At 35.7% G+C, this 15,911-nt stretch overlaps 1 protein-coding gene across 1 annotated transcript in view; it reads right to left on the bottom strand.

The window, feature by feature from the left end:
- The window catches only part of LOC150100709 (transforming growth factor-beta receptor-associated protein 1-like), a 407,043-nt gene that overhangs the window by 303,132 nt on the left and 88,000 nt on the right, over window positions 1-15,911 (bottom strand). The window contains exon 8 of the mRNA XM_090401548.1: window positions 3,083-3,239. Coding sequence (XP_090257674.1) covers window positions 3,083-3,239 — 157 coding nt within the window. The remainder of the gene's footprint in view (window positions 1-3,082; window positions 3,240-15,911) is intronic.

The raw sequence follows: 15,911 nt of genomic DNA, 5'->3' as shown, positions 1-15,911 counted from the left end.
TCATGATCATGTAGGGAAGAAAAATATGAAATCTAAAGCATTTTTGCTGTTGGACAACTGTACTCTCGATATAATAGGCTCACTCATAATGAAGACCAAATGTCACCCACATTATATGTGGTCTCTATAATGTACATGACTCATTATCCTATTACTAATTCCATCACACTTTATAAGTCTGTCATTTATCTGATTACTGACAATAAAACCAACACCATTTTTGACTGGTCATTAACTCCTTCCCAAAATAAAGCATAGTCTCCTCTTTACTTGTTTTTTTCATTTTAATTTTTGCTCAGTTATAAAATACATTATTCATCACCTTTACTTGTTTCAATATGTTCAATGTTCCTATTCTCAGTTTCCTTTCCAGTCTGGCATATACCATTTATATGCTATTATTCCTCTGTTTCTTTTTTAGCTGTAAATAAATCCACTACCACTAAGCTGAGTTGGATAAAGGGTTTAGAGCAATACCACTGGACTTTGCAAAAGCTTCTGACAGGATACTATATGGAATTCTAATCAATAAATTGCAATACATGGGAATGGATATATAGTTGGTGAAGTGAATAAGAGGATGGTCGATGAGAGATATCAGAGAGTAGTTTATTCAGGAGCAGAGTCCAGTAGAAGGTCGGAGACTAGATCCATGCTGTAGGGATCTGTTCTTGGGCCACTACTATTTAATTTGTTCATTAATGATATAGGAAAGGATCTGAGAGGAACTAATCAGTTGTTTGTAGTTGATGCAAAATTGGGTAGAGCAATAGTTAATACAAATTATGTTAAAATTTTGCAGGATAATTTGGATAAACTGGCAGTCTGGGCAAAGGAGAAGGGATGTCAGTTTAATGTTACAAAGTGTAAGGTTATGTAATTTTGGGGTGAAAAGATTACTGTGTACCACATTGATGGAACTGTACTCCAGAAAACTGATGAAGCCAGGGATTTGGGGGTGTTAATGGATAGGGAATTAAAATTTAGAGGACATATTGCAAAAGTGGCTTAAGTAGCTCATCGTATTACTTGGTTACTGAGGAATACCTTGATGAGCAGAGACAAGCAGGTTATTATACCTCATAGGCTTGGTAAGAACTCATCTTGACTACTGAACATGGATCTGGTCATCTGGATTTTTTGGGATGAGGAAGAGATGGAAAGGATCCAGAGGCAAGTGACCAAGATGGTATCAGGTCTATGGAATTAATCTTATGAGGATAAGTTGAAGATTTGTAGGTTACAAAAATTGGTTGACAGGAAGAAAAGGGAATGATATGATTGAGACATACAAATTACTGAAGGGTTTTAACAAGATTATACAGAGGAAATTTTTCAGAATAGGCTGATGGAGGAAGAACTAGAGGCCATCCTTGGAAACTGAGCAAGAGTGTAGTTAACAAGGGGTGTGAGGATTAGATTTTCTGTTTGGAGAGTGGTGAATGAGTGGAATAGGTTGCCAGAAGTTGTTGTAGGTGCCATGACTATGAATGAGTTCAAAGCAAAGTATGATACTGCATGAATGTTGGACTTGGCACAATGTTTAGGGCCTCCTTTGAGGCTTATATAAAGTAAAATTAAGTTTACTTTATATATATTTTATTAACAAAGTGTATATATATATATAAATAGAGAGAGAGAGAGAGATATAAGCACAATATATAAAATAAATTTGTATTAAGACAATAGTGACCATTTTACTCACTCACATTTACAACCTTAAAATAAGCTTCTGGAATTAAATACAAAATATCTGCAAAAGCAAAAGTCAACATATTTTAGTCAAAGACTCAAACAGACAATCTTGGCAATCTGCTCTGGAAAATCAATCCTTAGGTTCACTAAAGAAAGAAGCAGCAACAAATTTTGTTGCACACAATTACAAATGAAAATGACAATTCATACTTGTGCATTCAACATATGCCTTACGTCCAGTATATTCAGTTACTATTTTACTTCATAAAACTCAGCTATCTATCCAGTACTAGAACAGAAAATAACTATATGGAACATATGAAATGTTCCAGCATTTTGCTTGACCAATATCATTTCCACAGTGTCATTTAATCTTCACTCAAAAAGCTAAAAACTACAACAGTGAAGATATATAAACTTATCAAGAGGAACTACAAAATATAAGGAATCCCAGAAAACAACTATTCATTCCTCATCTTTTTCTTCATTTCTTTTTTTTTTTTTAATTTATTTTTATCTTTCAAGTTGCCATTATCTAATGTTAATTTTTCTTGTTTTTTGGGTGGAGATCAGTGTTATGTGTAATGAGGTACCCTAGGGATGTGTATTGATACAGTATTTTCAATGTTGAAAGCAAGTAAGCTCTGATATAAATCCACTCATAAATATAAATTCACTCACTAATCTGAGGATGTGTATTGTTGTCAGGGTTGTATTTCTCCTGTGTTCTTTTTGTTTAAATTTGGTTGTTTTATGAATATTTCTCATGCCACTTTAAATTTTCTTTTGTACTAAGTTCTTGTGTCTTGTAAGAGTTGGGTGACTTCACAATCAATTCTATGGATGGTCTCCAAGAGCATGGTTGAAAAATATCAATTGTTCATCCAGTTTTACCAATGAAACTTACTCGTACATTTAATTCAGTATACTCTTGGATGTGAGATGGAGGAGGGGGGGGGTATTAAGATGTGCTGAATATCTTAGTTTTGTAGGAGATTTAAAGATAAAGAAAATATAAAAAACAACTAAAAACTTCCTTCAAACTTCTTGCAAAACTAAAACAAACATTTATTCAGAACATCTAAAATCAAAAGACCTCTCATGTCTAAGGAGTATGTCAAATTAAATGAGCAAGTAACCTTCCATCTGAGATAAATTAAATGTCACACACATTTAATTTATCTCACAGCTTTTCCCAACCATGCACTGAAGACCTTCCATAAAAATGACTGGAAAGGTACTCAATCCTTACACAACCTGATATAAACCCTTACAAGAACCTGGTATAAATAAAATTTAATTTCAATTCAAATACAGCATTTTCAATGTTGAAAGCAAGTAAGCTCTGATATAAATCCACTCATAAAACAAAACAACTTTTTCTTACCTATATACTGTTAAAAATTGCTTATCCAGAACTAAAAGATATGGATGTAAGTAAGCCACAGAAACTATGTTATCTGCCCATGGTAATGGAGTTCTTTCAGATATTCCTGTTGTTTTAACAAACATTCCCAAAGCACTTGGTCCAGCAAGGAGAAATTCTTCCTTTAAGAAATAATTTTATATGATATATTTGTTACATAACAAATTATATTTACAGGATAACATAATACTTCGAAGATTGGAAGCATAATATAACACAGCATGACAGCTATTCAATGACAGACATGTTAAAATGTTGTAATGCTCAATAGTGGTACACCTACTTTAGAAACTCAGTTCACTAGACTAGATTCTGACGACATATATTTTATTATTATTATGTGACACCTCCAGGGAGTCCAAAGACTCGTCGAGGGAGGGCACCTACTCTACAACTCTGTCTCCACCACTCACTCCACCAACTACAACGAACCACAACTACACCAACAGCATCTACTGCACACCAACACCAATAGTACTTTCACAGACAATCACAAACATCCATGATCATAGTGGGATTCAAACCCGCAGCCTTTTGGCTGGAGAGAAGATATGCTAACCACTCGGCCAAACAGACCGGCTAACTCATTACTGATTTTAACTGATTACTAAATTCATATTAGTCAACTCTTACTACAGCAATGTAAAATATCTCAGTTATAATTTGTTATAGCAGAAAATTTAGAAATTTCAGTCAAGAAAGAATTTACACAGAACTACAAAGCTGGCGATTATGACAAACTTAGGAGGAAACTTGGAGCAGTGCCATGGCATAAGAAGCTACATGGAATGAATGTCATTAGTGCATGGGAATTGACCAAGGATTGTTTGAGTAAAGCATTATCAAGATGTGTACTTGAGGTCAGGAGGATAAATCAAGTAGGGATTAAGTGGATGATTAGCAATTAAAGCAGGAGCTCAAAAAAAAAAGAAAGTATTGTGGAAGGAATATAAACAACAGGTGATCAAGCATGCCCATGAGCAGTATAAAGAACAAGCAAGAAGGGTAATTAGTATAGTAAGGAAGGCTAAATCAGATTTAGAGAGAAAATTAGCTAATCAAGCCGAAGTAAATCCAGAAGTTTTTTCACTATGTAGCAAGTAAGAGAAAGAATGATTATGAAAAGATAGCTTTACTCAGTGTTGATGGCAGAAAAGTTACAGAAGCAGAAGAAATAGTTCAGTTACTAAGTGATCACTTGCAAGGATATATCATCCAGGTGGTGACTTTGCAGTTACTGAGGTCAGAGACTGATGTGAGCATTAGGATAGATGAACTGGAGATACTCAATATATTGAAAAATATCAATGTGAATACAGTAGTAGTAAGCCTGGATGGTATGTCAACTCATGTGCTACAAGAATGTGCAAGTGAAATGGCAGTGCTAGTGATGAAGTTGTTTAATGTAAGTCTCAGCTCTGGCAAGGTTCCAAGGGAGTAGAAAGAGGATAAGATAGTTCCCTAACATAAAGGTGGCTTCAAGAGAGAAGTAGCAAATTATAGACCAATTAGTACCTGTATCTCTGGAGTGGTTAAGTATTGGAAAAGTTAGTTAAAAGTAAAATTCAGGAATGGATGGATAGGAATATGATACTATATAAGGGAGGAGGCAGCATGGCTTTGTAAAAGGTAGGTCCTGCCTCAGTAATTTATTCACATTTTATAAGGTGACAGAAGAACTGGATAAAGGAAATGGCTACACCATGATACAGTTGGACTTTGCAAAGGCATATGACAGAATACTGCATGGAAAACTATTACATAAGTTGCAGCAAATGAGAATGAACATGAGGCTGGTGGGGGAAGGGGATGATAGACAGAGGGTGGTATATAATAGAATTGAATCAAGGCAAATGAGACTCAATAGTGGAGTACTCCAGGGCTCTATACTAAGACCACTACTCTTTAATTTGTACATTAATGATATAGCTGAAGATTTGAAAGGGGATACTCAGTTGTTCACTGATAATGCAAAACTAGGGAGGGCAACACATGATAAAGGTGATGTAGATATCTTACAGGATGATTTAAATAAAGGGGCAGTGTTGGGCAAAGGGCAATGGTCATCAATTCAATGTTATAAAATGAAAGGTAATGTACTTCAGGATGAAAAGATTACACACTTCATATCATATTGATGGTACTAGTTTAGAGGAAATTGATGAGGCTAGGGATCTGGGGGTGATGGAGGATAGAGATTTCAAATTCAGAGGGGACATATTGCAAAGAGTTGGCAAAATAGCTCAGAGGATTACTTGGATGCTGAACAATTGAAAAGTAAATAATGGGGGAGGGGTTATTATCCCTTTTTATAAGGCTATAATTTGGCCAAATGTTGACTACTGTGCATGCACAGATTTGGTCACTTGTGTTTCATGGGGATTGGGAGGTGGACGAGTGACCAAGCTGGTGACAGGTTTGTAGAATATTCCCTATGATGACAGACTGAGGGTGTGTAGATTGAAGAGTTTAGCTGACAGGCAGAAGAGATGGGATATAATAGAAGTATATAAGTTATTAAAGGGCTTCAATAAGATTGACACACAAGAAATTTCTTTCTTTTAAGGTTACATGGTAGTCAGCATTTATAGTTAAGAAATTATGGAGACACAACACAATTATAGTTTAGAGGAAATTGATGAGGCTAGGGATCTGGGGGTGATGGAGGATAGAGATTTCAAATTCAGAGGGGACATATTGCAAAGAGTTGGCAAAATAGCTCAGAGGATTACTTGGATGCTGAACAATTGAAAAGTAAATAATGGGTATAATAAATTTAGTTTAATCATCCCTTTTTATAAGGCTATAATTTGGCCAAATGTTGACTACTGTGCATGCACGGATTTGGTCACTTGTGTTTCATGGGGATTGGGAGGTGGACGAGTGACCAAGCTGGTGACAGGTTTGTAGAATATTCTCTATGATGACAGACTGAGGGTGTGTGGATTGAAGAGTTTAGCTGACAGGCAGAAGAGATGGGATATAATAGAAGTATATAAGTTATTAAAGGGCTTCAATAAGATTGACACACAAGACATTTCTTTCTTTTAAGGTTACATGGTAGTCAGCATTCATAGTTAAGAAATTATGGAGACACAACACGTGTTAAAATAATTACTTTACTTAATATTAGGAAAGTAACTTTCAACCTCTGTATTGAGGTCATCATTACAAAAATGCATATATATAAGATCCAAGCTACATCCAACTGCACTTTGCAAAGGTAAAATGAAACAAAAACAAAGGTTTTTGAAATTACATTTTTTTTAATCTATAATTTTTTTAAAATTTAATTTAATATTATTAATTTAGTTTTTCCACTAGGCTAGGTAAAAGATTAATAAGCAGTTAGATTCATATTACCTTTGTAAAGTGCAGTAGCATGTAGCTTGGATCTTATGCATATGTATTTTTCTGATGAAGATCTCAATACAGAGGTCGAAACATCGAAAGTTACTTTCCTAATATTAAGTAAAGTAATTATTTTAATGCGTGTTGTGTCTTCGAAATTTCTTAACTATGAACACAAGAAATTTTTCAATACATAGGGAGTAGGGGGAATCAAGGTGTAACACTTGAAAGTTGTCTGAGTGTGGTTAGTCAGGGTGTGCAGACTAGGTTCTTTACTCAGCGAGTTGCCAGAGGCAGTTGTGAGTGTCCCAACAGTGAATAGGTTTAAGGAGATGTATGATAGGTATTGTGTTAACAAATACTTATCATACATCTCCCGCGTATGATATACGTGGATTCCCACGATGAGTCTTTTTACTCCATGGAGTGCTCATATAAAAAAAATAATAAAAATAGTGAATTTTAGAATAGCATTGTGGTTATTGGGGCATTTTCTCACTATAACAAACTATTTGGTAGTTTGTTATAGTGAGACAATATCCTTTCACAGTATACCTTGAAACCCACAGAAAAGATTATTTTCCTCCTCCTTCATCCCTACTACTGCTATATTGTGGAACAGTCTTTCCTCTGATGTATTTCCCAAGGAATACAATATATACAGGCTTTTAAATCTAATGTAAACAAGTTTCTCCTTTCCCAAACTCACTACCCATATATGGTACTAATGTACTATAGGTCGATCAACCAAACTCTAGTGTATGGGCTCAACATTAACAAAAAAAGATCCATAACTTAAAACTGGTTTGAACACTGTCTTGTATACTGCTAGTTTGGTGTGTTGGCTAATTTCTCTCTTGATCCATATAAATTTATTCAGCTGGTTACCCACCATACCAGCTTTGCTTATTCTGTTGTCTTTTCCAGATTTAACCTGCCATCTTCACTAAAAACTGTGCCTAAAGCTGAAATATTTTTATTCTATAGGATCTTCATTCAGAATGGAGTTGAAGTTTTCTATTCACCTGCCTATTTTCATAGTTTTGGTCTTTTTATTGCTGATTTTCATACCGAATTTGTTATAGCTGTTATTCAATTTAGTTAGTGAATCCTGGCGTTCATGGGAAAAGGTCAGATGTTGTTTGAGAAAAATGGCAACAGACTGCATACCCAGGATCAGGAGGATAAACCAAGAGTTAAATGGATGAGTGGCAATGTAAGGCAGGAGATGAAAAAAAAAAAAAGGGAAAAAAAAGAAAAGAAAAGAAAATGTAGAGGGAATATAAAGAAAAAGGTTATCAGCATGCAGGCTCATGGACTTCACAAATCACAGACAAGAGTGAGCAGTATGGTAAGGAGGGTTAAATCAGATTATGAAAAAAATTCAGGTCCAAGGAAATCCTAGATTTTTCACTATGTAGCAAGTATGAGAAAGAATGATTATGGAAGGATAATTTTAATCACTGCTGATGGTAGGAAAGTGACAAAAACTGATGACATAACTGAATTACTAAGTGATCACTTCATAAGGGCATACCAATTAGTTGAGATATTACAGTTACCAAAGTGACAGAGACTGATAAGAATTGTGATATATGAATTGAAAGTGCTCAGAATGTTAAGAAATATCAATGGGAATAGCAGTGGGATTGGATGGCATGGCAGCCTATTTGTTATGTGAATGTGTAAGAGAAATGGCAATGCCCATGACCATGCAGTCCAGGCAAGGTTCCAAAGTAGTGGAAAAGAGGGCAAGATAGTTCCATTACATAAAGGAGGCTCCAAGATGGGAGAAGCAAATTACAGATCAATTAATATACTAATTGTTCTACTACTAAGGAGTATTTATTAAGATACTGGTAAAGTTGGTTAAAGGCAGAATGGATTCAGGAATGGATGGACAGGAATATGATACTTCGCAGTTGACAGCATGCATGTGTGAAAAATAGGCCCTGCCTTAGTAGTTAACTCACATTTCATAAACAATTGCCACTGTGTTGAATGAAATGGCTACACCATGATGATGATGATGCTAGACTTTGCAAATGTATTTGACAGAACAACACACAGATAACTATTACATAAGTTGCAGCAAATGAGAATGAAGTTGGTGGCATGGATAGGATGGTCTATTTGTTTTACAGATGAAACAACTATGACTATGAGGACAGTGTATCATGTCTGTAAATTGCATGTGTTCTGGCTGGTTTGCCTGTTTTGCTACATGAAAAACTTCAGTTTCTGAGAGAATAGTCCTGATAAAGGTTCTTCACATTCTCATTCTAGACATATAGGATGGGACAGATGACAGACAAACACTATAGAGAAGTATATAATGAAGATGAATACAGGAGAATGAGGGTGATTAGTGTCTAAGAGCTCTATAGTAGGCCACTACTGTTTATATTAATGATGCAGGGAACAATCAGAGAACAGAGGGACATTCAAATTGTTCCCTGATGATGCAAAACTAGGGAGGACAATAGTTAACTCATTCATGCCAGGAAGGTGCATAGTGATGGCAGGAAATTTGCTAAGGGTGGCAGAATCTATGTTGCTATTCACTAATTAATTGGCAGTACTCTAGGTAATAATGAAGTTACTACTGATGGCTTTGTCCATTATTTTTGAGAAACTGAAGTGAGAGGATGGGGATAATAGTTGATGAATCACCTTTATTCTCCCTTTTTTTTGGAATGGGCTGAATATAGCTTACCTTAATACTGCAGAACAGATGCCAGATGGATGAAAATTCTTAAGCACAGCTTTTGAGCCAAAACAGAGGAATACTATTAGGTAATAAGACTCTGAATCTTTAATACAAAGCAAAAGCAAAGGAAAAAATTAGCTGAACTCTTGCATTCCTCTCACAAAGTTGTGGAGGGATGAAAACATGCAATAATGAAATAATAACTGCAACTAAATCACATACCAAGTACATCTAGCACAGATAATTTATTAAGGAAATTTCGGGAACACTGTATACTGTCAATGAGACTGTACATGCTTATATTTTCAAGTAGGCTAATATTTAATCACAATACACTAAAGTTGGAAACAAAACAAATACCAAAGCACAAATACTAAAAGCATAAATACGAATACTAAATCATTGTGTCTAGTGTCACAAGCAAATATAGCAGTAGATTTGAGCTGTGCTAAAAACAAGTGTTTTTAATTAGTGTACAGTGTGGCTTTTTTGTGACAAACTGTGATGCACTTTTTCAGTTTGTATACAAGTGTCCTTCAGTGGTGTTGCTGTTGAAAAATTTTGTTGTTTATATTGTGTTTTGCTATTCGTTTGGATGTACTGCTTCTGAAAACGGAGTCATCAAGAAATGTATGGAAGGCTTCTGTACGAAAGTCTGACTCTGCCTGGATTTTCCACAGTGGATGCATTGCAAAAATTGCTATGTATGCACCAAAAAATTTGAAAGATTTGTGGAATGTTTGGGTAAATGAGAAAAAAGAAAGCATTAACATATGCAAAAAGTGTCTTGACAGATTAGAGTGATCAGAAATGGGAGCAAGCATCAGAACCATAGTAGAAGTGCTTAGGCAGGAGTTAATGAAAATGAAAAGTGAAATGAAACATCTGGAAGAGGATATTAAATATAAAGAAGACTTTGGCTGATGATAATGAGAAGGAGAATGTTAATATTATGAAGAAAGGAGTCAAAGAATAGTCATATATCATTGTATGGAGACTTGATCATTAGAGGGGTGATTACTAATAAAGTACACAAAATATGCTTTCCTGGTGGAAAAATGAAGCAAATAACTGATGTGCTGCAGAAAAGGAAAGACAAGGCGTCAAAATTGGTGGTAGTCGTGCACACAAATGACTTAGTTGGGGTGAAAAAGAATGTTGATAGAGACTTCGGGAAGTGGTTGTAGCAAGTAAAGAAGATTAGTGTGTTTAGAAAGTTGTAGGCATGTTGCCCAGATATGACAACAGTGAATTAAGGAGAGCAAACATAATGAATAGTAAGATGGCCGAGTTCTGCAAAGGAGGTTCACAATTTGTAAATCTGTGGAATGAATTTGAAGAGAAGTCGGAATTGGTTTAAAGCTGATGGAGTACATTTGAATGGGTTTGGTGTTGTGAATTTAGAAAGTACTGTTTTCTGAGAAGGCACAGAGTCAAGAAGTTAATGTAGTAGATGATCAGAATCTACTTGTGAAGCAGGATAGCACAAATAAGTGGATTGTATGACCTGAGGAAGATGGATATGAGGTTGAAGATGTGATTGCAGTAGCACAAGATGATGGAATGCATAAAGGTGAGGATGTGACAGTAGGAATGGAAATCAGAGTCATGATCAGGGAAACAGTATTGGTCAGACCAAAGAGAGAGATGTGGTATAGCAGCTAGAATAGAAAATGTTGGTGCTGGTAGAATGGCCTTAAACATACAAGGTTGTTATGTTTGTATACAAACGTAAGGAGAATTCGAAACAAGAGAGCTGAGTTTGCTGCGTTCATTGAGTTGGTATATCCAAAGATAATTGGAATAAGTGAAACTTGGTTGTCTGAGGAGGATGTGATGTCGGGAATAGAATTAGAAGGATATAAATATGAAAAGAAGAAGGGGGAATGCTGTTAATGATTGCAGAAGGATTGTGTCTGCAAAGTGTGGAAGTTGAATAGTGCATGCACAGATTTTGAATCTGTATGGTGTGAAGTTGAAATTAACAGGCTAGCATATCTGATAGAATGCTGTTATAGGCCAAAGAATATAGAGAATACTGATTGTGAAATGTTTAGGCAAATTAGTTGGGCAAGTAAAAAGAACGTGATCCTGATAGGAGACTTTAATTACAGGAATATAGACTGGAAGAAGGAGATAGTGCATGGGAACAAGGAGAGCGAGTCTGTGGAATTTCTAAGAGATAAGTATCATAAGCAGCATTTGATTAAGCAAGTAGAGGCTTTAATGTTTTGTGTTTGGTGATAACTTCCCAAGATGTAGTTGTTGATGAGGTGTTAACACTAACACCAGTTAGTGAGAGTGATCATGAGAAACTTGTTTGGAAAGTGATTAAAAAAGAAAAGGTTACTGCTAAAAATGAATACTTTCTTCTACTAGTTTCTTCTATTTTCGAAAGGTTCGATTTCTTTTTTGGACAGAGGACATAGGAAGCTCTATAGTCAGTTGGCATCAGTACATTGGGCAGATGATCTGAGTGAAAAAGATGTTGACAATGCATGGAAACTCACAAGGCAGTATCTGACAAAAGCCATGTATAACTGCATACAGAGGGTTAAGTGGGTAAATAGAGTAGGAGTGAAATGGATGAACAGTGAAATCAAGCAAGCTGTGCTGGAAAAGAAAATGTTATGGAGGAGGTACAAGACAGTTGGTGATGATCAGATCCATGAAGAGTATAAAGTGCAGGCTAGAAAGGTGACAAGCATGGTAAAGAAAGAAAAGGTGTAGTATGAGAGGAGATTGGCTGGTCAGGCCAAGGTAAACTCAGGAGAATTTTTCTGCTATATGGCAAGCAAGAGAAAGACTAATTATGGCAGCTTATCACTAGTGGCTAATCATGGCAGCAGAATAACAGCTGCAAAGGATATAGTGGAATTATGGCAAGAAGGAAAATAATTAAATTAAGAATAATTTAAGCTTAACACTGGTGGATAATCATGGCAGCAGAATAAGAGCTGCAAAGGATATAGTGGAATTATGGCAAGTAAGAGAAAGAATAATTATGGCAAGAAGGAAAATAATTAAATTAAGAATAATTTAAGCTTAACACTGGTAGATAATCATGGCAGCAGAACAACAGCTGCAAAGGATATAGTGGAATTATGGCAAGTAAGAGAAAGAATAATTATGGCAAGAAGGAAAATAATTAAATTAAGAATAATTTAAGCTTAACACTGGTGGATAATCATGGCAGCAGAATAACAGCTGCAAAGGATATATTGGAATTATTGAGCAAGCATTTTATCAGCATATGTCATACTGGTGTAATTCATGCCATGCAACATATAGAAGAGAGGCAAGTATTAGGAGAATTGGAAGTGAAAAAATCAGGAGGTGTATCAGATGTTGGTTGGGTTAGATGTTAATAAGGCTGTAGGAATGGATGACATATCACCACGTATGCTTAAGGAATATGCACCACAGTTGGTTATGCCATTGACCTGGTAGGATGTCTAAGGAGTGGAAATAAGGCAAAATAGTACCACTCCACAAGCATGGTTATAAGACAGAAGTCTCCAACTATAGACCAGTCTTGACCACAACTGTAGTTGTGGTCAAGGTATTGGAGAGATTGGTAAGGAATAGAATACAGGATTAGGTTGATAAACATAGCAATCTCTATGATGGTCATCATGGATTTGTAAAGGGTAGGTCCTGTTTTAGTAATTTACTTGCATTTTATGATAAGGTAACAAATGTTAGATAAGGGAGAATCATATACAGTGATATTCTTGGACTTGGCAAAATTTTGCATTTGATAGATTACCACATGATAATGGTGTACAAACTGCAGAGGATGGGAATAGATAGCATATTGGTTAGATAGATCAGAGATCGACTCTCTGAATGATGCCAGCAGGTTGTGTATGATGGAGCAGTGTCTCAAAAAAGGATGATAACCAGTGGCATGCCCCAGGGTTCTGTTCTTGTGCCCCTGCTGTCATGTGGACTGACTGGGGATCTTCAATTGTTTGCTGATGATGTAAACTTGGGAAGAATTATAAGTCGCACTGTTGATATTAATTCCCTTCAGCAAGATTTTGTAGTGCAGAAATATAAGACTGTGTACTATGTCGATGGTATCATACTGTAGGAAGTGGAGGAGATTAGAGATTTGGCAGTGATGGTTGACAGTAGACTGAAGTTTAGAGGGCATATTGCTATTTTTGCGAAGGCTGCACATTGTAGTGCTGCTATGATAAGTAGTACTCATTCATGTAGGGATAAGGAAGTGGTTGTGCCACTGTATAAGGCACCGATCAGACCACATGTGGACTATTGTACTCAAATGGTTTTCAACGTGATGTGGAGACATTGGAGAGTATCCAGGGATGAGTGACTAAATCAATATAAGGACTTAGGAATGCTGGATATGACGAGAGGTTGAAGAAATGTGGATTACAGAATTTGGCAGATAGAAGGAATACAAAAGTAGACATGGATAGACACGAGTGACTAAGACAATATAAGGACTTTGGAATGCTCGCTATGGAGAGGGGGGTTGAAGAAATGTGGATTACAGAGTTTGGTGGACTGGAAGAAAAGAGGTAATATGATAGAGATATTTAAGTTAGTGAGAAGATTTTATCAGATTTATATAGAGGGGATTATAAAAAGAGTAGAAGGTGAGAGGGAAAGAACCAGAGGTCATACCTCGAAGTTATACAAAAGTGTGATGAAGAAGGGTGCGAGAAGTAGATTTTTTAGATGGAGAATAGTCAGTGAATGGAACGCATTACCGGAATGTGTTGTTAATGCAAGGAGTGTTCAGGATTTTACGGTTTTATATGATAAATATGTTGTCAGTTGAATGAAATCCCACGATAAGTCTGCTGACTCCACAGAGGGTGTAATAATAATAATAATACATTAATGTTGATTTGAACACTGTCTTGTATATAGCTACTTTAGTGTTTTGACTAATTTCTCTCTTAAACAACAAATTACACAATACCATAGAAATTAACCTCATTGAAAGTAGAGATATATCATAGTGAAAATATCAGTACATCATCAGTGTGTAGAGACAAGCAAATCAAAGAACAGGAATACAAGGTGCAACAATTAGTTTACCAGTTGTAGAAAGTTTTTTTACCTTGGGTATAATATATGTTAAAGATGCCAAGCTATTTTAAACCTGGTTTTACTCCATTTCCCAAGTAAGCAAACAGACAAATAAGTCAAGTTTGCGCCTGCATGTATTGCAAGTCTAGGTGACCCGTCAAGTAGTACAAGTCTAGGCAACTCGTGGTAAAGGTGAAATAAGCTGATCACTATTCTTAATATTTACCCTTAATATTATACCCAAGGTAAAAAACTTTCTACATCTATCTCTCATCCTGAGATTTTTATTTAATAAGGTCAAAGCACCTTATGGTAACTTGTTTTGGTAAAATACTTATAAGCTCTGTATTACTTAACCTTGGTATTCCTAAGCCTGGCTCCCACTGATGAGACTTCAATAAAGGTCGAAACCGGTCTGGGAAGTGGCCCCTTGCCTTTAATGCATAACATCATACATCTCGTCAAGGAGATGGGCTTTGCATTAAGGGTAAATATTAAGAATAGTGATCAGAGCTTATTTCACCTTTACTACGAGTTGCCTAGACTTGTACTACTTTACGGGTCACCTAGACTTGCAAAACATGCAGGCGCAAACTTGACTTATTTGTCAGTTTGCTTACTTGGGAAATGGAGTAAAACCAGGTTTAAAATAGTTTGCCATCTTTAACAAAAATTAGTTTACCAATTAAAAACAGTTGTCACAAGCTAGAAATTAATACTAATAAATAATATTAAAACTATTTTTGATATTTACATAAAATTAGAATCTCCCAAACTTCTGGGTGAGAGAGAGAGAGAGAGAATCATTCTGATTCAGGTAGGCTGATGTAAAAAGGCTTCACAACTTTCTCTGAAAAGGAATTCGTATTTAAAACTGCATCTATGGAAAAGACAAGCTTCATCCCACCAGATACTGTGTTTAATGTCAATACCATGCTGAACCAGACTGGACTTTGTGGTTTCACGTATTCAATGTAATATTGATGTTCATTAATTTTTTTTTTTTCCCACAGAATGGCCCTTTGCCCAAAGTATGTCAAATTACATTCACAAGGAATTGGGGGGGGGGGGGGGGGGTGAAAAGTTCTGACTAACACCTATAACAAAAATGATATTAAAACAACTGACATAACTACACGAAAGAACATATCTTAAAACATATAATCAAATTGTAATAATTTGTTCTTTTTCTTTCATGATATATAAGAAGACATGACAATTCTTTCATGGTGATTATCACAACTTTTCAGCATGCCCTCGTATCTGGGGGATAAGATGATTCTTTAGAATTCTAAATTCTACCATTCTGCAAGTGGATGAGATTAGAGATTTGGGAGTGATGGTTGACAGTAGACTGAAGTTTAGAGGACATATTGCTAGTGTTATTTTCCAAATTCTCCCAAAATATTTTTTGGGAAAACTTGGAGAAAAGAGCAAAGCTAATAATAATGGCAAATACCTGTTGGATTTCTGCTCAAGACATGGACTAGTTATTACTAACACAATGTTCCAACATAAAAATGTGCAAAAATTCACATGGAGAGAAGAAGCAAGGAATAAGAAAAGTCTCGTTGACTATGTTATTATTGATAGTGATGTTTTCCCATTGGTGAAGGACACCAGAGTGTACAGAGGATTTGAAATTGGAAGTGATCACCATTT

Source organism: Typopeltis vanoorti, chromosome 12 (assembly GCF_054136105.1).
Source record: "Typopeltis vanoorti isolate ZY-2024b chromosome 12, IOZ_Tvanoo_1.0, whole genome shotgun sequence".
Taxonomy (NCBI): domain Eukaryota; kingdom Metazoa; phylum Arthropoda; class Arachnida; order Uropygi; family Thelyphonidae; genus Typopeltis; species Typopeltis vanoorti.
This window is presented reverse-complemented; position numbering and strand designations above follow the sequence as displayed.